At 49.9% G+C, this 23,574-nt stretch overlaps 8 protein-coding genes across 8 annotated transcripts; 3 read left to right on the forward strand and 5 right to left on the reverse strand.

Moving 5' to 3' along the window:
* Positions 1 to 2: 2 nt before the first annotated feature.
* Positions 3 to 255, reverse strand: COCSADRAFT_35126 (uncharacterized protein). The gene has a single exon (XM_007699393.1). The coding sequence runs from the start codon at positions 240 to 242 to the stop codon at positions 66 to 68; it is 177 nt and encodes a 58-aa protein (XP_007697583.1). The 5' UTR covers positions 243 to 255; the 3' UTR covers positions 3 to 65.
* Positions 256 to 441: 186 nt separating this feature from the next.
* COCSADRAFT_35127 (uncharacterized protein) lies at positions 442 to 2,765 on the reverse strand. The gene has a single exon (XM_007699394.1). The coding sequence runs from the start codon at positions 2,466 to 2,468 to the stop codon at positions 846 to 848; it is 1,623 nt and encodes a 540-aa protein (XP_007697584.1). The 5' UTR covers positions 2,469 to 2,765; the 3' UTR covers positions 442 to 845.
* Positions 2,766 to 6,835: 4,070 nt separating this feature from the next.
* COCSADRAFT_113248 (uncharacterized protein) lies at positions 6,836 to 7,356 on the forward strand. The gene is made up of 2 exons (XM_007699873.1): positions 6,836 to 7,087; positions 7,144 to 7,356. Exons 1-2 carry the CDS (start codon positions 6,934 to 6,936, stop codon positions 7,278 to 7,280), a joined length of 291 nt encoding a protein of 96 aa, XP_007698063.1. The 5' UTR covers positions 6,836 to 6,933; the 3' UTR covers positions 7,281 to 7,356.
* A 520-nt stretch (positions 7,357 to 7,876) lies between these two features.
* COCSADRAFT_188923 (uncharacterized protein) lies at positions 7,877 to 9,827 on the reverse strand (the record flags this gene model as incomplete). Its single annotated transcript, XM_007699874.1, has 4 exons — positions 7,877 to 8,891; positions 8,934 to 9,328; positions 9,377 to 9,709; positions 9,767 to 9,827. The coding sequence occupies 4 exons, from the start codon at positions 9,825 to 9,827 to the stop codon at positions 7,965 to 7,967; spliced, it is 1,716 nt and encodes a 571-aa protein (XP_007698064.1). The 3' UTR covers positions 7,877 to 7,964.
* Positions 9,828 to 10,336: 509 nt separating this feature from the next.
* Positions 10,337 to 11,507, reverse strand: COCSADRAFT_35129 (uncharacterized protein). The gene has a single exon (XM_007699395.1). The coding sequence runs from the start codon at positions 11,472 to 11,474 to the stop codon at positions 10,506 to 10,508; it is 969 nt and encodes a 322-aa protein (XP_007697585.1). The 5' UTR covers positions 11,475 to 11,507; the 3' UTR covers positions 10,337 to 10,505.
* A 539-nt stretch (positions 11,508 to 12,046) lies between these two features.
* Positions 12,047 to 13,062, forward strand: COCSADRAFT_300380 (uncharacterized protein). Its single transcript, XM_007699875.1, has 2 exons — positions 12,047 to 12,487; positions 12,549 to 13,062. Exons 1-2 carry the CDS (start codon positions 12,283 to 12,285, stop codon positions 13,028 to 13,030), a joined length of 687 nt encoding a protein of 228 aa, XP_007698065.1. The 5' UTR covers positions 12,047 to 12,282; the 3' UTR covers positions 13,031 to 13,062.
* A 1,739-nt stretch (positions 13,063 to 14,801) lies between these two features.
* Positions 14,802 to 16,571, forward strand: COCSADRAFT_35131 (uncharacterized protein). The gene has a single exon (XM_007699396.1). It carries the CDS (start codon positions 14,887 to 14,889, stop codon positions 16,498 to 16,500), a length of 1,614 nt encoding a protein of 537 aa, XP_007697586.1. The 5' UTR covers positions 14,802 to 14,886; the 3' UTR covers positions 16,501 to 16,571.
* COCSADRAFT_138450 (uncharacterized protein) lies at positions 16,556 to 23,471 on the reverse strand. The gene is made up of 2 exons (XM_007699876.1): positions 17,090 to 23,471; positions 16,556 to 16,993 (listed from the first exon to the last, which is right to left on the reverse strand). Exons 1-2 carry the CDS (start codon positions 23,308 to 23,310, stop codon positions 16,726 to 16,728), a joined length of 6,489 nt encoding a protein of 2,162 aa, XP_007698066.1. The 5' UTR covers positions 23,311 to 23,471; the 3' UTR covers positions 16,556 to 16,725.
* Between the last annotated feature and the right edge of the window lie 103 nt (positions 23,472 to 23,574).

The following is a 23,574-nucleotide window of genomic DNA, read 5'->3' on the forward strand; positions in this document are numbered from 1 at the left end:
GGGGGGGGGGTGACATTTTTTGGGAAATAAAAAGAGGGGGGCGTAGGGGGAAAGGATCTAATTGTTCATGCGAAATGGTTGTGATGTGATGTGTGTGTGGTTTTTCTGCTGCTGAGATTATTGTAAATGAATCGGTGGATGGTTGCTAATGATGGATTGTTCATGATATCCCCGTGTTTTGATGGGTTTTTGGTAGTTTTGCACGATACTAGCGGTGTAATGTATTTCGTTTCTGCGATCATGCTGCTTGATGGCGATAGAGACGTCAGTGATCCCTTTGTGTAACTCACGTTATGTTAAAGCCATGGGGTTCTCGTCCTGAGTGGCAGATTATGCAGCGATTATGCTTCGCTCATCCCAAGCTGACCTGGTGTTTGTGAAGAGATTTTTCAGTACCGAGATGGCTGAGCCTCATCGTGTGGCGGTGCATAGCCGTGCTGTGGTGGCTGTTCAACTGGCGAAACGAGGAGGCTGAGGAAGGAGGTGGCGCTTCCAAAATCGTGATGTACCATTAGGCTCTTGTGATACGATCCCCTGTTGGCTATCTAATGTTTTTCTCCTAAGATTATAAGCGCTTTGTAAGTCCAATACTTAACATGGAATAGTACTAGTAACCTTTAACTCTTGTAGGCACATGAATCAGGCGAGATGAAGAAGTTGTTGTGAAGACTTTCAAAACATTAACATTGGTATCGGTTTAACGAAGTTAAGAAAAAGCAAAATAAACGCCAAGCAATGCAATCATACGCCCCCTAACGCTGCGCCATGTGGTCCTCGATAAACGCTTCCAAAAAGCACTTTTGTTCTTCAAGCCCAACATTTAGGTTATACAAAGACATCTGAAATTAAAGAAACTTATTCATAATTTTCTTCCATCCGCTGGCAGAGGACTCCTCCCAGGTCTCGGAGATCTCATCCTCGAACTTTCCAGTGTGGATGTCGGCGTCCGCGGGGTTGATGAATTTACTTCGAGTAATGATCTTGTGTCCGGTGTAGAGGACAGCGAAGAGGATCAAACTGATGTATGCGATGAAGAAATCCTCGGTACTCCAGGGAACGAATGCGGTGAAACCTTGAGTGATGGTGATGATGGCACAGAAGGTAACACCGTAGATGGCGAGAGGGCGGCCTCCCCAAGACTTGAATGGAAGGGTGTCGCGGCCAATGTTCTGAGCCTTGAGTGCACGCATGAAGGCGATGTGGCAGATCAAGACACATGTCCAGGCAATGAAACCGGCGACGGAGACAATGTTCAAGAGCCAGTTGAAGGCTTGCTTGCCGTTGGAGCTGAGGTTCATGTAGGCTAGCAGACCCATGGCGGCGGTTACTGTGGTTGCCCAGTATGGAACTCCGCGCTTGCTGGTGGCCTTGAGGAAAGCGGGAGCACACTTTTCCTCTGCAAGACCTACGAGAATGCGGCTTCCAGAGTAAACGTTGGAGCTGGCGGCGGAAAGAACGACAGTGAGCAAGACAGCATTGAAGATGTCGGGAAGAGCGGATACACCGGCGAGCTGGAAAGCGATGACCATTGGCGAAGATCCAGCGTTGGTGTCGCCGATTTGGAGAGATTCATTGTCATAGGGTATCAAGATACCGATAAAGAAGATGGTGAAGACGAAGAGGATGAAGATGCTCCAGAAAGTCTTGCGAATGGCCTTGGGCATGGTCACACGTGGGTTGGCTGACTCGCCCGCACCGATGGCGCAGAGCTCGGTACCTTGGTAGGCAAAACCAGCTTGGATAAGAACAGCCCAGAAACCAACAAACTTCGCAACGGGTCCCTCAGCAATGTACGGGGCGAAAGCGCCAGGTGAGTTCCAGTATTTGAAGCCAATGTAGCCTTGGGCGCCTACACCAGCGTTCATGCAGATGGCGTAAATCCAGAATCCAACAAGGGCGACGACTTTAATCAGAGCAAACCAAAACTCGAACTCTCCGAAGATGTCGACTGGCAAGAAGTTCACAGCGGTGATCGGAACCCAGAAGATCGTGATGAAAATGCCGATACTGAGGTCAGAGTTCCACCATTGGATGATGAGGCCGGCAGCTGTGAGCTCGAGCGCATAGGTGATTGACCAAGAAAACCAGTAGATCCATCCCATGGAGAAGCCGAGCGAGGGATCAACGAATCGAGCAGCATACTGAGTGAATGCACCGGAGATGGGTAGGTAGGTAGCCATCTCAGCCAAGCTGAGCATAACAGAGTAGACCAGGGTACCGACGAAGACATAAGCTAAGAGTGCTCCAGCAGGGCCAGCAGTTGCAATTGAGCCTCCACTGGCGATGAAGACACCAGTTCCTACTGTTCCACCGATAGCGACGAACTGCAAGTGCCGGGAGGACAGCTTGCGCTGCAACTCCTCCTTGGGCGGGGCAGCCTGCTTCTCGACATCGCTTCCTGAGTGAGAAAGCGACTTCTCTGACCGCTGGTCCATCTTGGGCGTTATTTGGTCAGCAGCGGATGCCATGATGTTGTTGATGCGTCAGCGGTGGACCCGGCGCTTGGGCTTGACTGTGGAAAGACAACAACGAAAGAATTGCAATGTATTCGATCAGGATGAAGCGCAAAGAAGCCAGGACCATGGACAATATTTCAATCAAAATTGACGACCCCAACAGTGGAGTCATCGTGGGACACTCCAATGACCCATCTCGTTAGCCGTCGGCATACTCCACGCTCTGGAAAACCCGTCGACTGTCTAAATTTTCATCCTAGGTCCACATGGGGGGCGACTTGGTTGCATTTGCGCGCAGGTTGAACCGTGACAGTAGCATGATCGAAATTTTCGAGACGGCTACGAGCGGGTCTGCGGCTCCTATTTTGTATCTAGCTTGCACACGAACGTACAAGTGCGTTGCTTATCTACGGGATTAACGACGGAAATGTGGCCCGCCCAGGTCCCGACGGTTCCTAGCTGGAAAAATCTGCAGTTTAGCTGTGTCAACGTCGGGGAATGCGGTGGCGGCTGAATGCCTTTGGGTTTAGCGTGAGGGCCGGGCCTTTGTCGGATGAGGGCCTTGGCGGTGCGCGAATCAGATGCTACTCTATTCGAACATGATGTTGACTCTATCACGACATTTCAGGGGATATGTTTTCAATCGATTTGACTCACTATCAGTGTTGGAAGCCTGATGAGAATCCTTTTCTCGCACAAAATTTTCATGCAACATCCCACGGCCACTTCTGATACAACGTTGAGCTTGTTATGTGATGTAATCTCTTACCTTTGAGCCATGTGCAAGTTGGCGAAGATGAATCTAGCTAAGGGACACGAAGTCTTCCAGCATTTGAAGAAACGGGATCCGTTATGAGGGCCTCGCTAAGGTGATCAAGTTTTAGAACATGCTAACTGTAAAGGGGTTTGAGGAATCGTTACCTGACCATATTCCTCCTACGGAATCAACATCTCAGGTACGCGTTGGTAATAGAGGCCATACGTAGCCTCCACTTTCTCAAGATCTGGAGAAAATGTTAGCTCTTAGTCATAGATTGACTGTAGTGTAGACTAGTCCCCAGATTGTACGGACTCAACCCCAGGAAGTGCAGTGCGGCTGGTGCACTGAGGCTGATTCGCAGCCGAAAACTCGCCGCACCCGCCCAACCTGTCGGTGCTCAATCTGGGGATCACTTGGTATCTGCATGTGTTCTGGAGAAACCTGGGGTTTGTGCATTAGTTCTGCTAGCTAAATTGCTTGCGTCCTCGCCTCAAACCAGTGCGTGTCGCCACCATCTCTTCTCAACATTGAATATTGTTATAGATACTGACCAATCATAGGAGCATACAAATGGATTTCCTGATTACTGATATGTGACTATGGCCATAGTACACGCGATAATTTGCCAACAGACATTGGGCACAGCTAGTCGGTTTACCGGGCAAACATCCTATAGCCTGCTCAATGGAGATGTTAACTGAAAAAGAGCTTTTTTACATGGATATATTGACACCATGATGTTCGTGTTAAGTTAAATCACTAAGTCAATATGCGTCCAGTACGTGTGATTGGAGTAATACAGTGTTGCAGAGCACACCTCAGACGAGTCGAAAACATCGACTGAAGATTACACTCAGGACTAGCGATCGTGATTTGGAGAAAGTATGAATACCTAAGCCAGAAGTTTACATGCCTTATTTAGTGATGCCTGTGTTTACGGGGAACGTCTGACGAAAGTATGGTCAGGACTGAAATTAGTCGAGTTGAACCTCACCCATGCTGAATTGAACTACGCGAGCTGTATGAAAGACCTCAACTTGATGTCTTTTTCGAGAAAGTATCACTCGTACAAGATGTGAAAACGGGGAAGGAACAAGTTTGAGAGGCCACACTGCATCTTTATACGCTGTTTTCGTCAGCCCCCTTTCAGTAAGCGCTGAATGAAGACTGGATCCAATCATCAAATGTAATTGACACGAAATTAGACTACCAGTTGTTGTTCATAGCTCCATACAACAGTGTGCTCAACATGTTGAGCTTGGGCAAGAAACCTACGCTATCGATATGGTCAAAAGAAGTAGCACCGACGTTTTCCCGGTGGAAAGTAAGCTGGGACATACATGGGCACTATGGAAGGGCCGTACTCTAATAGCTGAATATATACAAAAGTTAAAGTCAGCATATGCGCAGATGGTTTTGCTGTGAGGAGGTTCATGCACATACTCCATGTATGAGCCCAATATAATGATAGTTAGGAAGTGCTTATTGTGTCTGTTACATAATTCGCCAACAGCTGTCATGTCAGACCACATGTACCTTCCACCCCGTTCAGTTTCGCCCGAAATGTTCCATGAGTATCCTTGTTTTCGATGGCAACCAAATCGGATGATGGCGGAAATCAATAAATATTGCTGATGTGAGCGTAATGGTCAGCGACTCTTTGCCCACGCGACACCTTCCACCAAATGATCCGTTGGAAGACGATCGTAATAGACGACACGTACTTAGTTATCGATGACGAGGCTTCCTTAATTTGCCCTTGGTGCAGCACAGCTTGGGCATGACCTTCTTTGACGATGATGCAGGAGCACAATTGGCCAAGCAATATCAAGTTTCCACGTCGCAAAGCCTCCAACATGTCAACTGTCTCCACCTCCAGATCGTCCGCTCCAAGTTTCTTTAGACCGTGCGCCACCACAAGGTATGATCCTATCCTCGCGTAGACAGCGGCGCGAGTAAACTCATGACTCGCCCTCGGCTACTTCTGTGGCGTGAGTGCCCAGGATAAAAAGGCTGTTAAGTTGCTAAATTGAAAGAAACCATTGGTCAAAGTGACTATAATGATGAAATTGTTGAGATCCTGCTGCGCTATCCAGGAACAGGATTGAGGCGTGACGTAGATAGGTGCAAGCGAGCAAGGGCTGTCAGACTTTAAAAAGGCTAGCGTGGTAGACCGGTGGGGCGCAACGTCTGGCTGGGCATGCAACGCTCCACTCCCTCCTCCTTGTGCACAACGGTCCCTGAGACGGCCCTGTTCATGCTGACCACATCCTAGAATTTATTTTGGGACATTCGAAGCGGAATAACAATCACAATTGATGGCATACAGTCCCAGGTTACACAGCATGAAGTCAATGGCGCTTCACATCATCCACAAGCTCAGTGACGCTTGCAAGTACCTATAAGACCTCATCCTTGCTATACCGCTCGGCTACCGAATCCCTACCAGGTTTTACTGATGTTCTGCATTTTGTTTGAAAGCCAGCTCTTAGATCCTATTCGTCAATGGGCCGGAGCTCCTCTAGCTTCACGTTTCCCGTCATGTTCTGGATGCACCCCTATCACCGCCACTTGCATGGTTCAGTGAGGTGTCGACAATGCTAGACAGCACTACTTTCGCCACTTTCCACCGTTGTCAACAATCATCTCCCGAAGATCTACCAATTGCTAAAGAAAGAAAGTTTACGCTCATTTGACCCTATGATGCGGGTTAATACTGGGTCTCGTGTCCACATGCTTGACCCTTGGATTCACAAAGGGGGTGATCACGATACGATTCCACATTCCATGTCGCATTGATGCATTCACTAGGTATACAGCCGTGTTTGCCATGAACATGGGCTTCGAACAATGCTTTTTGTACAAGTTTGACTTGGTCAAGTTGCCGGAGATGAGTACTATGCGGCCTTGTAGACCATGTACTTAGCCGATTCTCGGCTCCATCGACGTCACCAAGGCCATAGCCACAGTATCTAGATGGTTCCCCGCTGTCCTATGAGAGGGCATTGAGAATACCATGATTCCTCTACACGGCTGTCAATACGGTCATACATGGCGTATGCATACACTGTGGCAAGTCTACGCGCCGGCGCGCAGCCAAAAGATGCTTAATGTGTAAAGAATGCCGTGCTAAATGTCATATCCATACCGTGTGCAGCTAAACGTCCGGCATAGATCTACATTTTGTGGCTATTCACTCTCTGAATGCAAAGGACATTTTAACCGGCACGTTTCAAGGTCAACAGCCCCAACGGAGTCTCCGCGCTCGGTAGCAACCAGTCAAGACGATCCGCCAGGTACAAGAGTGCTAGGATGATTTGAGATCGACGTCACTCCTTACTAGGGTCAGACATACCACGACTAAGTTAGGAGTAAACAGGTGGATCTGTACCTTTATCATCGACTGATTATGGACGTGCGTTCCCCGTTCCTCCCCTGCCGATGACGATCGTCTTCCGTGAAGTGGCAATGTCTAATGACGATGAACGCTGCGAGTAAGAGTTGCGTATACCTTGGAACAGACCCTGAAAATGAATACTCGTATCAATCAGTAGTCAAAAGAAAAGGTATAAAGAGAGCACGCAAGTCCTCAACAAAAACATACCATCACATCCAACTCCACACATTCACAAACAAACCGCGACCTTCACTTTTCCAACCAAACAATCAATCACCTTTGTCTTAAGAATATATCAACTCTCTCCGCCAACAATCAAAATGCAGTTCTCTATTACCACCATCCTCGCCTTCGCTGCCACCGCTGCCTTCGCTGCTCCCCTCGAAGAGCGCCAGGTCGGCCTCTGCTCCTCGGGCAACCCCGTCTGCTGCGCAACTGACGTCCTGGACCTCGCCGATTTGGACTGCGCTCCTCGTACGTTTCCCTCAATCCTTCTCTCGCCTTCCTTTGGAAACTAACGCCCCACACAGCTCGCGTCACCCCCGCTGGCGTCAACGAGTTCATCGATGGCTGCGCTGCACAGGGCCAGCAGGCCAAGTGCTGTCTGATCCCCATTCTCGGTCAAGCGCTTATCTGCTCGGATGTTAACCCTGCTCCTGCTGCCTAAGCGCGGAGTTCCTCAGAACCCGCGAGTAATGTATAGTACCTGATTGCGGTGTTTGTTGGGTAGCTTTTGGAAGTTGTATAATATTTTTGTTTTTTGAAATTTTTCTAGAGAGACTATAGGGTTAGCAGTGAGACTGTAATTGAAGTTTCACATGAGTAGTTTGGTGCTTTTGCCTGGGATGTGATGCGTTGAGTGAGACTTGTTCATGTGCTTGGTGACATTGTGCAGAGTACAGTGTCCAGCGCGTTGCGATATGTCCTTTTCACTTTGTAAGAACGAATCAATCTAGGAGTTTTGCTTACACATTCCAGTTTAAACAAAACACCATCCTTACCACGATGTGAGAAGACACTAAGCAACTTTGATTATCAAACGGCCTTTAGATTACTAAATGAAAATACGAGACTAAGGGGGGTATCGTTCAAGCAACGGAACAACACAAGAAGAGCAACAACGAACAGTAAAGAGCACTAAAAATCAATGAGAGCAAGATGCGCTGAACGAAAACAAAAACTCCTAAACAAAAAAATGTATAATCATCGTAGACCAGGAACCCTTCAAACCTGAACATTCGGACAATCCGTATCCAACAACAACCACTCCACACTCCCCTGCTTCCACGCTTTCATAAGTGGCTTATACTTCCCTTGTCCATAATACCTACAAAGCGCCTCCCAAAACTTCTCATCCCCAGCCACCGCATCGCACAAAAAAACAATCATGGTACCAACTATCCCGCGCATACCAGACACACAACTCATCGCATCGCTCCGTGAAATCCGCCGCCTGCACCATCAGCGACATGACTTCTCCGAACAACGGCGACATCCCCAAGTCGTCCTCGCACGGCTTGTCGCAGTCAAGAGCTTGAAGCCGGAGAACGGCGGTGGCGTGTTTGAACTCGAGGGCTACAGTTTCGAGGTGCGATTTTATGTATTCTGAGGGAAGGTCTTTTGTGCGAGGTTCGGGGAGCACGAGACGGCTCATGGTGGAGTAGGACCATATTTTTAGGGCTGCGGCGCTGGGGCTGGGGAAGGAGAAGGAGGACCAAGGTAGTGCAGTGAGTTCAGGGGTGGATTTGTTGGACCACTTTGGGTCTTTGAAGTCGATGAGGTTGGGGTCGACTGGAGTGAGATTAGGTGGCTCGGCAACTTGGTTTTTGAGTGGCTGCGAGGGTCGTGATGACCTTGGTAGTGGTGGTTTGGATGTTCTGTTGCTCCTTCGGTAGGAGGGGTTTACAGGATTTGATGGTAGGATGTATTTGAAGCTGAGTGGAGCATGTTGCTCTTGTTGTGGTGGTGGTGGTGGATAGGACCTCTGACTAGACTTCCGGTACGAGAAGTTCATCGGAACCGCTGACATCGTATATGTATAGGTAGCCGGAGCGGAGTCCAGCTGTGGAGCAGAATGCTCTGGCTGTAGTGGCGGTGGTGGTGCGGCGAAGGAAAAGACTTGAGCCACTCTCATTTGCTCTTGGAACTGAGGCTTGGCCTCAGCAGTAGTCATAACAGGCTCCAGGAACGGCTCAAGGAACGGCTCATGAATGGGCTCAGGCTCAGGAATAAACGGCGGCACGAACAGGAACTCTTTTAGCAGTTCTTCTAGACCAAACTAGTTCGCAAGATTGCGATACCTCCTAATAAACTCAGGCACCCTGCTGTCTGGGTAATGAACAAAATCCCAGCCGTATGGCGAGAGGGTGTCCCAGAAATCGATGATTGATTTTCCCCACACGAGATAACCTTTGGTAATACCACTCAACTCACCTGGAAAGAGTGGCTCCAGATATTTCTTTGCTTCACATAGAAAGTCTAGTATCAGAGAAGCTGAGAGCTCATATCCCGAGCCAGTGGGGATCGTGTTGAGAAAAATGACCATCTGCTCCTGAATCTTATACTCTTCTTGGGCAACCCGATTCAGGGCGTTCACCCGTAGGGTCGTAGGGCTCGGGGGTTTAGGGAGACGTGGGATTTGGAGAGGAGTTTGGGTACTCACCGTTTCCGGGAGCGAGGGCAATCTGTTGTTCCTATATGGGGGCGAAAGGGTGTCTGGTCATGGTTGAGAAAGCTCAACTTCCTCATGTAGAGGTTCAGCACATTCTTGCGTCCCAGCAAGGTCTGCTTTGATTGTGCCAGTAGGCTCAGCGTCTTCTGCGACCACCGAGACGCCTTCGTCTGGCCTTCGCACATCCTCGACAGTTTCCAAAAAAGCGCTGCCTTTGTAGATAACTGGATGAATGTATCGTGGGCGTTTGACATGAAAGTTTTGGCGAGATGGTACGAAAGATTCGCCTGTCCCACGGAAGTGCTCAAAAGGAAATTCGTATGGCGGAGGGTAAATCGCAGGTATCAATGGGTCCGGGCGAGGCGATGATGGTGTGACGGGACAAATCGGAGGGGACGTAGGGGCGATTGACGTTTTGCCTTCAACTAATTATCTATCAGTGTCAGAGTCTTCATGATGCTGGTATTCATGGTTAAACGAACCATCTTGCAATTCGTCCACTTTGACAAGAATGTATATACCAAGGGCAATGACGGCACTCATTAGGATGATATTGGCAATTACCGGGGCAATAAAACCCTCAAAAAAAGGTCACAGATCTCATCGTACACGTTCCAGTACAAGAAGTCCACGATGTCGGTGTAGAAGTTATGGACTTGAAAGATGAGAGCCCACATTTTGTCGGTGACTTGTGGAGTTGGTTCGGGTTGTGTTCTCTCAAAGATTTCAGATAGCACTTATATAGGAGAAGAAGAGAGGCGTGTTGAAGTGTTGTAAGTTGAGATTGCTATAGTTGAAGCAAATCTTATAGTTGAAGGAGAGGTGGTGCCTGGCGGCGAGATTAGAAGCAAGATCTCCAAATTGAAGGTGAAAGGTCTGTGCCGAATCATTCTTCACCACCGCAACAGTTTTGTCATTGTTGTGTGGGGGTGAAAGTGAAATGAACACAAGTAGAAAGCTTGGCATGATGTCCGCCACGCGTGTGAAGCAGTGAATCGACTAAGGACTAACACTGCACTAGCTTGATAGTGAACTGCGATGACCGCGTTGGTGTTCAAATGACAATGATATTTGGAAGAAGATAAGATCAAGTCAGGCGTGAATTAAAGCGGTTCGGAAGGACCAGAGGCTAAGAGCATACTTGAATTCTCCTCGATGAGATCTTACAGTGGGCTGTCAAAAGCGTCCCATTCCTCAGAGCGACAAGCAATGCTTACATCCTCACCTTCTTTCAATCTGCAAATCCAATGCTTTTGCTAACACATAGAGCATCTCGAGCCTCACACACGTGACTCCTTTCTCTTTGCCCATTCTGACTGGATTGCCTACGATGGCTTCCACTTCTATCCTCCGGCCGGCCTGCACGTCTTGTAGCATACTTGGCTCAATGCCAGCATTGTTTGAAATCCTAGCTTGCGCCCGCCCGAGCTGGATATCGACCTGCTCTCGTGTGATGTCATGGCCATGTGCGGCTGCGATATCCCGAATCTCAAGCATGACGGCCCGCAGCACTTCAGTGGCTTCTTTTGAAGCTGTCAGAACGTCGGCATCTTTGCTCAACGTAAGGGCGCATATCGGGTTCCAGGAAGCGTTGACCAAAAGTTTGTACCAGCGCTGGGCTTGAACATCATCATAGAGCTCCGCAGTACCACCAGCAGATGTTACAAGTTCTGCGAAGGCTTTGGCGTAAGAGTTGGACGAGGAAGACGGATAGGCTCCCAGCTGAAGCTGCTCCACCTCGCCATGTCTGATGACACCTGCTGGTCTTTGGGTTGCGGGAAGATAGACAACGGTGCTGATGATGGGGTTATTTGGGTAGGCCTGTATGAACTCTTCTTCAATGCCTACTCCATTCTGTATGAGGACAATAGCTGTGTGCCCAGGCGTCACAGCAGGGGCTATCAGCCTGGGCACCGTACCTGGGATGGCTTTGCTGCAGACAACAATGTAGTCGTAGGGCTCTGGCGAATGGGATGATGCTTCGCCACAATCACGGACGACGTTTGGCTTGAAATGGATGTCGTTGCCGAAAATGGACGAGTTGATAATGAAACCATGTTCCTTAACAGCATCGTAGTTGGAGCGGCAGACAGCCGTTGTGTGGGCTACTTTGCTCAGTAAGTACAGGTAGATAGCCCCTACGCTACCGGCCCCGAAGAGCAGGACCCGTGGCTGGCCTCCGGATGACATGATAGGACGCTGGCGATGGCTGGCGAGCGTATGTAAGGTAAGTGTGCACAAGCTCGCTCTCAGTGGTCAGAGCTGGCGAGGTTGAAATGCGAGTGCCATTGTCTTCTTCCCCGCATCCCCGCCGCCCATGGCTGTTGCCGAACAACTCTCCATCTCCCCTGGAATTCAACAATACACGAGTAATCCATCTGTCGCAGGCGGCCATCGATGCTTGACTCAGCAACCGTTCTAACTACTTGGAATAGGAGTAAGTAATTTGACACCGTCTGCATACATGGTCACATGTTAAAGCTGCGCTGTCATCTAGTTTCAGCTTGACCGCCGCCTACGTGTGCCTCGTCGCTTTAGCTGACAACTGCAGCTTCAGCCGCATCCGCAATAGCGGGATCCCCACTCCTCGATAGATATAAACTCTAGCCATGGCCTCATGCATCCAAGAAACTTTCCGCCTAATCCATCGAAAGTCACTTGAAGCAAAAAAACAGAGGTGAATTCACAGCCGCAAAGTGGGACGCCCGAGGTGGGTCAGTCACCCTCATGCAATCTAGCAGGCCACAGTTAATTAGTGGAAATAGCCACACACCCTGAACGCCAAGCGATAGACAGAAATCAGGCCCCCAGCCTACACCGGATGCAGTTTTGCATATGCTGGGCACCTCTGTAGCCCCCAAGTCGTACACAACTCAGTTGGTGCCAGAGCCGACACGCCAAATCGTGTCTTAACGGCGGCGGTTCGGACCAGTTTCGTTCGCGCTCTCGACATTGCACCACCGCCCTTCCTGAGAGCCCCTCCCTCATCCCCTCAAGAATGAAGTACCTCGCGTCTCTGGCCCTGTACGCTACCCATGTTTTCGCTGCCAGTCAACTAGCCCTCTTCACGGATGAGCTCTGCCAACACTCGCTGCGCGGTCTCGAAGGTCCCAATGGTTATCCCAATGGCACGTGTACCGATCTGCGACGCACTGGGCCATACGGCAGTTTTCAGGTTGTAGGCCTGGATCCAGGCTGCACTGGTAAGTCGAAGCCATTGATCGCGAATAGGGAAACGCGCATATTGATACAAAGGCGATTTAGTCACCATATACCAAAAGGACACCACCGAGAACATCTGTTCAGGGTACCAAGAAGTGATTCAGCCCATCGAATGCTTCAACTCTTCCTTTGTATACTACAGTATCGATTTTTGTGATATCGTCAGCACCCAGTCGCCTACTCCATCTCTCATTGCGCCACCTCCGCCATCTTCGAATTCCTCGGGCATATCCACAGGCGCGGCTGTTGGAGCTACACTTGGTGGGGTCGCCGGACTGGCAATCATCGGCGGACTAATTGCATTCTTCATCTTGAGGAAGCGAAGAAAGGCACGGAGAACTCCAGAAATCGCAGAGTATTCAGCTTCAATGCCGTCCGAGGTACACGCGAAACACCTCCATGAGATGGGATCAGGTGCAGTCATGTACAAAAGAGATGCGGCGGTGGAGGTTGAGCAGCCAGCAGCTGAGCTTGAGGGCAGAGAATTGGGGCCTGATGAGGAGTCGAGAACTTTACGCTCATGAGATGCCGATTAATGCACGAGTTTGAGTAGACTTGGACTAATACTAATGGCGGCTTCAACTGGATCAGTGTACTTTTGGGATACGGCTGTGGTTTTGTGCCTGTGTCGCAAGGACCGGAATTGCCCAAAACCAACACGGTCTATAACAACAGATACAGAAATTCCGATGTAGCCATATTGAGCAGCAACGAAGCGCTATAATGTAATCACGACTTACAGACGAATGCTCTTGCAGAAAGAATGATGAACGCAAGTCGACGAGAGGGACAACCATAGCCCATGATTGACATCGACGATATTCCAGCAGCATTCTGTAGCGTTGGGATTGCGAGATGTCGCTTTCAACGACGTCGACCGACTCATGGGCCCAAGGAATCCTTACAAGCCAAGAAACCCTCGGCACGTTGCCCAAGCCGGGTTTTCAGGGACAAGAGAAAGGCGCAGCACAAGTGGGATGAGCCAAGGGTCTTGGAGTGATATGACTTTGCAAAGTACGTATGCATGCATGATACGAGCCTAGTGCTATTTTCCGGTATTTTATCAATTGCCAGATGTGTTACTATTGTTGGAAGACACGGTTCAGTGTATGAGAGCGGGAAGGCACTTGCTACTAAAACGGGTTTAGTGTAAATGTTATAAGTATGAGCAGGTTCTTTGGGGCCTTGGATGAGTGCCTTTTTTTACACACACCTATTGCTTCGACGATGACCAAGTGCCCCACTACGAGTTCCACAAATACCTAAGGGTGTTGAAATCCATAGTACAGGAGGACCACTTTAATGCTAAATGAAAGTTCTCTCCCGTGCCTTTGTGTCTTCGACTCATGGCACACTTTTCGGCACATGTACTTACTCGAGCATATTGGTTTCGCGCTCTGGGCAACCTGTCGAGTCAATCTGGGTATTGGTAACCATGTCTGTTTGCAGATCAGTGTCCTCCGTAACACACCCCGATATGCTGTCTCCAAAGATCAAGGTATCTCAAAGATCGTCTTTTGTATCTCGGCGAGAAGCTCAGAGAGTGCGATCTGTCAACAACCAATCACTTGATGACTGCTGTTTGCAAACAACCCAGATGACAGTCCGTTCTGGGTAGAATAAAATATCTTCGTAAACATTCTCAACATTGTTATTTTTATCTTCTTTCTCCCCGTTGTAGTGCTCATATAGAGACATTCTGCGAACACAAAAAAGCAACAACTTGGTCTTGAGTCTGTGAATTGCTACACCGATGTTCTACTCATTGGGTGTGTCTCTTGCTATAATGCATTATATTTTATCAACACCATTTCCAAAATCGGTGTGCCAAGCAGTCGGGTGTAGTAGACGGGGTTTTGCTGTTCTTGGACTACTCTCCCGGTCTCGATACCTAGATGAGGAAGCTCACCGCATGACAGTCATTCTTTACTAAGCCTGTGTCGACTTTACGATAAAGTAATTCGTAAATCAGAATTACTAAATAGCAATTACTAAGTAAACTGCCCCCATTGTTCAATGCCTATCCTTTTCTTGCCCTATGCGGCATGTTCGGTCTCGGCCAATAACCATTACTACTTTTAGTTCCATTTTCCAGTAATCACCGTCTTCGACAGCTTTTTCTCTCCTGCCCAAACCAGTATGTTGAACTGGCCAATCACTACAAACATTTTGATCTCCGACCTGCTAAGACAGTCATCGATGGATTTTCGAGACTACCCAATCGGGTACGCTGAGCTTTGGCCACCACTAGCGATCTCGAAAGTTTTGGGATTGGGTACAACGCCGCACTGATATCGCATTCCACTCTCGCCACGTGTGTTTCCTTTCTTGTTTATTCTCAATTGTTGCATTGCGGTCCGTCTCCAATTCTCCCTAGTCGATGTCTGCATGCTCGCGCACGGTCAGAGCAGTATCACGCTCTCGCGTCCCGCCACTGAAAACACTTTTGCCATTCCTGTACCAAACAACAACCATCCAGCGATGTCAGTCCGCCACACAACCAATTGTGCGCCGCACTATTGCCTCACGATCGCGCCCGGACAATGATGATGATATTCCCTTCGTGGACGAAAACCTACCGCCTCCTGTCGACCAAGGACCTGCACGAAAGACAACCATAACAAGTACTGAGCGTGCAGCGTTCGAGAAACTGTACAGGAAGTTCAACACTGAGGGACGGCAACAAAAGGAAAGGGATCATGTTGTGGAGCTAGACCAGATAGCAGACGAGTACTATGAGGATGACGAAGAGAATTCGAAGCCGTCTCTGGACCAGATTTTCGATGAGGCTATGAAAGGCGAACCGCGACTACGGTCGATGCGTACGCTTGCTCGGCTGCAAAGAACGGGCGCCCAGTCAAAGAAAGATGCCTCGCCTACAAATCAAATTGGAGCAGAATTGGACAATGCACCAAGTAGTAGGAAGAAGGGCTTGGGCTTTGATACGGCACAGCTCAGAGAGATGCGTCTAGCAGAGCGAGAGAGAGTTAACAAACTCATCCGCAACGCACCCACCGACCGCGAGCTCTGGCAAATTCTCGAACGCGAAGTCTTCACCAAAGTGCGTGCACTCGATCTCGACAACACCAATGCTGGCGAGGGTAGAGCGCCAGCTGCGGAGTCCAACAGTAAAGCGCGGACAAAGAGTACCACACGGCCCCGGACTGTCACTAAACCCGATCCACCTTCTCCCGAACAGCGCATCCTGTTCCAAAACTACCCCCACCATCTCATAATTGCCGTCGTCACTCTTCGCTCAGAGTTTCCCTCCTCATTACTTCCTCTGTCCATTTTACCCACAATCAAGAGTCTCGGTCGCTCTTCCCATGTCCTCGGTGCTACAACAACTCTTTACAAGCACCTGATACGGACAGCATGGATCCAACGATCCTCTTTTACCACCATTGACACTCTGCTCACCGAAATGGATAACATCGCCATCGAGTTCGACGCTGATATCCTTGCATTGCTCGACGCCATTCTCAAAGAAATAAATCAGGCGAGAAGCGGTGTCTTTGGGCGAGAGCTACAGTTGGTGTACAGCATGGAACTGTTCGCTGATGAGATGAGCAAGATTGTGAAATGGAGAGGGACTGTTGCGGAGAGGTTAGGATTGAAGAGTGAAGATGCTAGATTGAATGATAGAGTTGTGAGGAGGATTCCACAGCAAGGAGGGTCTGTGAGGGTTGCTGAATCGTACGAAAATAGGAAGGATTCTCAGATGGAGAAGCAGGATGATGCAATCGGGATAGTCGAAGGCGATTCAGCACTAAATGATGGCAGCAAGGACAATGGCGTGTCTGCCGAGGCAGCTGAAACCTCTAGCACTGCTGTCGACGAGACTAATGGGGAAATTCCGACTACAGAGGGAGACGCAACAGCAAGCACCGACAGCGAGGAAAAGAGCACTGTCGCTGCTGAAGACCCCGTTGAGCAAAACCACCCCGCTGAGAACGACGACGCACCCAGCGAACCCACCAAAATCACATCGTAGATACATCATGTACCATAGTGTAAAACTATATCAGCAAATCACAATTACAATCACAACCCAATTCAAGGACGCCCAACTTCAACCGTAAAAACATATTCATTAAAAAGGTAACAGAGAAACTCCATTGCCCCGCCCCGCCCCCAAACACCAACCTCATATTCATTTTCATATTCATATTCATATTCATATTCATACACCCCAAGCCAGCTCCCTCATTACCACTACTTACAAACTCTCCCACCCCCCATTATTCACATCACCCTCCAACCTCCTCGCAATAAGGCTCTGCACACCGCCCTCAAGCCAGACCTTCCTAAGCAGCGCATCGTACCGTTTCTGATTGAGGAAAAGCTGGTGGTGGCGGCGCAGAGCGGGGTCGACTTCACCGTGCTTGTCGAGATAAGGGGCGACATGCCAGGTACCGTGGTCCAGGTTGAGGAAGAGGACCATGCATTTGCGTATGTGGATGAAGAGGCCGATTTGGCCGCCGCATCTGTGATAGTATTGTCAGTAAGGGTTCTTTTCTTTTTTATTGGAAAGGGGGTTATATGGGAGAAGTGTAGGGAAAGGAGAAAGGGGGATGACGCACTTAGCTAAATGCTGATTACAACCTCCACGGTTCTTATTCGTCATGCAGCATACGGCTTGGCTGCACATGATTTCGCCGCAGAAGAGACACAAGGCAGGGTCTGTCAGCTCTTTGCCAGTTGTTGGGCAGCGGCGGCGTATTGCTTCGTCGGTGAGCGTGTCGTAGTTCTTGGGCAGGCCTACGAGCTCAAAGATTGAGGGGTGGGAAAGCGATATTGTGGGTCGGAGGGGATTGTTGCCTGCTTGAGCCCATAGCAAGTGTCGTAGCCAGCCACCGACAATGGATCGGCTGGTGTGGGCTGCGCTTGTGCGCATGGTGAATGAGGCAAAGATTTCGTCGAGTGAGGGCAGACGGAGGATGGTGGATAGTCGCGCGAGTTCGGGCTCGTCTGCGCGTTCAGTAGAGACATGTGGTAGATCAATACCGTAGCGGACATGCATTAGGATTGCGGCTTTGCGCACAAAAGGTAGCGCATATGTCGAGACCATGGTGTGTATGAAGTAAAGAAAGTTTGGATCCTTGAACCGTGGAGGGATAGGCATATTGTCGATATCGAGCGAGGAAGGCGAGTTGCCCACATCAGTCACATTGTAGATGACGCAGATAAAGAAGAGCAGGTTGTTCATCTGCTCTGTTGATCCAAAGTTGTTGCTGACCTTTTCTGGGTTTATGAACTGTTCAGGATTCGGGAAGAGAAGATCAGAGTCCAGTGACATCTCTTCAGTCGAATGATTCTTTCTACCCAGAGCAAACACAAAAATCACCCGAACAATCTCTGCAAGATAACACATCCGCATGATGTGGTGAACGTCGAGGTTCGCCGCTGGAACGATGCCGACAGCGCATTGAGAGAGGAAAATGAACGGATCCTGGCAAAGAAGAGGTGTTATGCCCTTGAGATCAAAGCTCAACACATCCGGGTCATATATACTGGGATGTCCAACTAGCAACTGGCGGAATTGCCGGCGCTGGATCTCAGAAAACTCATTGATAGTCTTGGTTGGACCCTGACCTCGCAGTCCTCCAATCGCGATGTATGAAGAGACACTTTCTGAAAATACCCGGAGATGCGTGATCGTCTGCGGGGAGATCCTGTCAATCAGAGTTCCGCGCGCGGCTTCAGACTGCACGCCTCGTTGAGCAATCTCTGCTGCAGCGATCGAGTATCCAAGGGCCTGCGCAAGGGCATCCGTGTGTGTAAAGTCCTCTGAGATAGCTGGTGTATGTGGGTATGCGAACGAGGACTGAATGCTGTTGACTTTCAATGTGTCTCTTAGTCTGTGGTATATCTTGATCAACTCTCCCATGGGAACATCCTGGGTCAAAGCAGGGCTGGTTTGAGTTGGGCCAAATCCTGGTTCGGCGGCTTCCAGAGGTTGCACACCCAGGAAAGCCGGGACCTGAAATCGTGGCGCAAGCTGTGTTGGCGGCTGTGCAAGAGCGAGACCAGCTGTCGGAAGTTGGGGCTTGAGAAGGTCAGGCAGTCGACTCGATACCGGTTGGATAAAATGCCGCTCTGCATACTCATATAGCATCTTCTGGTCATGGGACATATCAGCAGGTACTTTCAACCCCTTTTCCAGACTCTTGTGAGTCGCGACCAGCTGTGACTCGAGCCAGTCGTCGAATGTTTTTTCAGTCTCCAGTACACCAGTACTAGACACCTTCTTTGCTTTCCAGATGATTGGCAAGAAAATGTTGCCAAGGGCTTTGCAAAGTGGGCACATGAACTCCTTTAGCTCAGGCCGTTCAGGGTGGTTCCTGGCAATCTGGCTGACATGGCGCCTCTGGGTTGCATTGAGATATACCTCAAAGCAAGCAAAATGCATGATGTGGCCACAGCCAGTCGTTACCGGACCTGGTGTTACCGAGGCTGGTGGAAATCCCCTTCCCAGTTCTTGCCTTTCACTAGTCACTCGCTCACCCGTGGCCGTCACCTTCTCAATCATGCGTCGGTTTCTGCCCGCGACGCCAAATGGTCGCAGATCTTCGGCGGATCTGTCAAGACTACTTGGAGTCTGTACAACTTCGTCTACCCACTCTGAATCTTCTAGGGGTGTTTGCCGAAGTATCCTGCTCTCGGAAATATACCCAAAAGATCCATACAGTCTCTGTTCATTGCAGTCTTCTTGACATAGTATGCATGTGCCAGAGGGGAATTTTAGTGTCTTTTCTTGTTCGACAAGTCCCCCGGTTTCATCTTCGAGGTCGCTAAAGTCGTCTTCACCCCAATCGAAGTCCTGGTTGGCCAAGAACTTGCCTTGCTGCTCTTTGAACGCTGCCATGACCTTTGCCTGTCTCTCGAGAGCTTGCTTCTTCTTCAGCTCCTTAGACTCCTTATCTTGAGGCGCAGGTGAGGCAGTATCCATTCTGTCAGCCGGCATATTGATTGCAGCAGCAGCAATGATGAAGGAATCTTGCTGTCGCTGCTTGAGCCGATGAAGTATCAAACTGATCTTTGGCTCACACGCCTTGAAAACCTCGGTGTCCTGAAGAGACTTTAAGATTGAAAGGACAGTCGGATGGCCCTGTATTCCCATGCTGGCGTTTTGGGTCAATACCGAAGTGACAAACGACTCTGGTGCTTTTTCAGACCATCCATGTTCTGTACTTTTATCTTCGAGTATAGCGACAAGAACCAATTGTAAGACAAATTGAATGTACGTCTCTACACGAGTTGGCGGTATACTTGGTGTCACTTGCACGGCCTTAAGACCGTATGCTAGTAGGTAATAGATGATCTGAGTGAACAAGGGGGTTCTTGTAAAAGCTGAGAGGTCTCGAAACAGGCCAGAGGGGATTGGTCGAAGTTTGGGCTCGTAAACGATGTCACTCGCTTGCTTCCCGGTTTGCTTAGCAACGTATGCTTTGTAGATGTTTTCTGCCTCTTCCCTCTGGTTTCGGTTGTATTGGTGAAGATACGGGTCGATCAAGTCGATATATTGCTCTTTCAACTCGAAAGTACCACTATCAGACAAACCCTCTGGAGGTCGGAATCTAGTCATTTCTGAAAGCACCTCAGGAAACTCATCTAGGTTCTGAATCCGGTCTGACAAACGTGCTGTCATGTCGGAGAAGGAGAGTGGCTTGAAACACAAAACGTGCGCAATGTCCTTGCGCATAGCGACCAGTTGAGACTCGTCGTTGTCTTCTGCGGGTATCAACGAAGTGCGCTCGCTGAGGATAATGATCAGCAAATGGACAAAGTCCTCTACCACATCAATAGCTTGGCTGTCCTCGAATCCATGGTAGCTAGCTTCATATCTCCCAGTCATCCAGCCGACAAGTCCGAAACGATCCACCATGGAAGCTAAGAAAACTGATGGATCACACAGCACGAGAGCAGACTGTAAGAGGAAGATGTCCCGTTGATGGGAAACGTCTCTCTGTGATACGCTTCGGTATTGAGTCATCTGGTGTCGCAACGTGATGCCGTTCCTGACCCAGATTCCTGCGCGCATCTGTGCCAGCCACGAACACACCCGAAGCGGGAAATCGAACATGGCAAGTAGGTAATCTTCAGGCTCGTGGACTGGAACAGGCGCTACAGCTGGGCCGAGGTCCATCTGTAGTTCGCTGTGAGAAAATAGAAGTAGTCGCAGGATGTCCTCCCTATTCATGCTCCGTGCTCGATCAATCAACCAGGACACAGTATAATGAAGCGCGTGGTGAAAGCTCATTGGCTGAGTCGCAACAACGTAGTCAACAATCTTGTATGGTTGTCTTGCAGATGACTCGGAAAGGAACTCGGGAATGTCCAAAGACTTGAACTTGGTCTCTGCTTTTAGTTCGGTCTGATCAAAGCGTTTGCGTTCAACACCTAGCGAATTAATGATAGCAACCTTTGCGGCTGCACGTATTGCACGTTGAATGTTGGTTGGATCTTCATCGCGAGTCCAGGCAAAAGATTCCGCGAAATGTCTACACAGCTTGTTGATCTCCCGAGTGATCAAGGAGGCACTGATCCAAGCTTCGGATTCGAATTCTAGATGCTCACCCACTTGTCGAACGTTAGGACAGATACCTTGATGAAGCTTGACAAGATCAAGGAATTGTAAAAGGTAGCGCGGCTCTTCACGGATTCTCTCCTGGACAAATTCTGATCCGAGGAGATATTTCATATCGAGGAAAAAGTGGTACATGCGGCGATTGGTCACGGCTCCTTGCTCGAAGGCTAATGTGGCTTTCGGATCGACGTTCGAGGGGTAGCCGACTTGACGCGTAGTCAGAAAGGTATAAAGGATGGCCATTAGATTAGTGAGGAAGTTTCCACGCTCAACCACCTCTGAAGTGATAGACGGAGTCGTCAGCATCTGGAGAGAGAGGTTGATAATGGAGTGGTCCGGCTCGCGGTCCGCGATTAGATAGAGCTGGGCTAGAGCAGTATAGACGCCCGCAAAGCGCAGACCCAGCAAACGCTTGAATTCAGGGATTGTGACGACTGTGCTTATGAAGACATCGCGTATGCCAATACGCAACTGCTTCCACATTCGCAAGTCGTATAAGATGAGATGATCTAGCCGTAGGCGCTGCCACAGATCCTCGTGAGGAGGAGTCCCAGGCTTCTTGCCGTAGTTTTCAGGCTTCTCCAACCAATATTTGGCCGGCCTTGCTGGCCGCAATGTCAAAGTTCGAGTATGTGGCGTCTCGGGTACAGGTAACATGGGTTCGACATGGCTGAGTGACGGTGCACCAACTACAGGTTCACTATCGGACTCTGCGGGTGTTACGCTCTGTTCAAGCTGGCCACGTTGTGTGTTTTGAGGAGCAGGGGGAGGCGGTGGTGGTGGAGCAGGATAGCCTGCCCTGGCTGCTTCGGCCATTTCGAGTGTCTCATCTGCACTTTCGTACGCCTCCATTTCGACGTCACCATCCTCATCCTGAGCACCGACCTCGTCAATGTCCATATCATCTTGGGCGTCGGCCGCAGGGCCGCCCTCGCCTTCCTCATCCTCGTCATCCTCGTCTGAGCCAGTGGTGTCGTCGGTGGCATCAGTAGTCCGCTGTCGCTGAACGCGGATAATTCGTGGGCGCCTTTGTATAGGCAACAGGCCACTGAAGAAGCCATCCATTTCAGCTTCCTTGTCTTCCATTTCGTGATCGTCAAGACCATTCTTGCCTATACCCTGATTCGATGCCTCACTACCGACTCGCCACGGTTTCAGTAGTTCTTCACAAACGGTGCGTCTAAGTATCTGGCTGTCCTCACCCACACTACACCCTGCAATGTCCGAAATCCATTCGATGATGGCACCGCCCATCTGTTCGCGGAACGTATCTCGAGCAGATCGAATTGTGACAGTCAGCTTGATCTCTTCGATGATTTTGGCCATCCTGAGAAGATCCTTGATGTCTGTTCGGTATACGATCGCACTGCGCCCCACGTCATTTATCTCATAGGCCTTTGCGAGGCCAAACGCAAGTTTCTGTTTGCACGCACGTGCGACTTGGTCTCTAACATCATTGACCGTATGCTTCTCGTCGTTCCACAGCACCAAGCAGTATTCGTCGCACTCTTCGGAGTGGTCTCCGGAAACGTACCATCTCGAAATGAGGCGCGAGTTACGCTCGTCCTGCCTGATCGACTCTTCGCTCTTGGGTAGGCGCAGTTGTTCGGGAGAGCAGGAGAAGACATCGATGAGGTAATCTAGCGTTCGGGCGATTGTGATGCGTATGGTCTCGACAAGTTCGTCTGGCAGCATGGTGCCTTCCCTCGCCTTGCCAGCCGCCTTGGACTCATGCTCCGGGTCGACTGAGTGTATGTTGCAGTGTACAGGTCGTACCCACGCCTCATCATCTCCGCAGTCGCAGCAGCCGGAGTTGCCAGGTGAGACACTAACAAAGACCTGGTGGCCCTCGTGGTCTGACGCATCGAAGCAGCGGGCGCATAGAACGCATGTGTCGTCGGCCGTGCATGTCTTGCAGCGGTATGTAGCCTCGCCGTTCTTGAAGATGTGCCCGCATGGCTTCCCCCTCGCTGCTGCGGTATACTCTGCACCCTCTACTGCGCCCTGTGCGTCACGCAAGCTCCATGGCTTCTCGCAGTCGGTTTGCGGTCCATTTGGGAAGAACAGCGGAAGGAAGTCGTCCCGACCAGCAAGTGATCGGAAAAGTATCTCGCGCAGCTCACGGTCAGCAGCGAGTTCGAACCGGTAGTTGTGTCGCCTTGGCAGTTCGCGCAGCTGTCGACATAGTTCTTGCTCGTGTAACGACATGTACATGGCGCAGCTCCGGGCGGGATGGTGGGGTTGTCAGATGTCCCGCAGACGCGACGGAGGCAGATGTCGTGTATGAACAGGGCAGGATGTGTGTTGGCAGTGTTCAGTGTGGGCCTGCCACGTGAGTGAGGGTTTGCGTGATTGTGATTGCTTGGGTATTTGTGGTTAAGCGGAGGACGGGGTGCGGCGCTATGTAATATGTTTAAGTTTCGAGGTGAGGATCTAGGTAGGGCGGACCCCCGAGGCACGCGCAACGCCACCAGCGAA

The sequence above is a fragment of the Bipolaris sorokiniana genome, assembly GCF_000338995.1.
Source record: "Bipolaris sorokiniana ND90Pr unplaced genomic scaffold COCSAscaffold_4, whole genome shotgun sequence".
NCBI classification, from domain to species: Eukaryota; Fungi; Ascomycota; class Dothideomycetes; order Pleosporales; family Pleosporaceae; genus Bipolaris; species Bipolaris sorokiniana.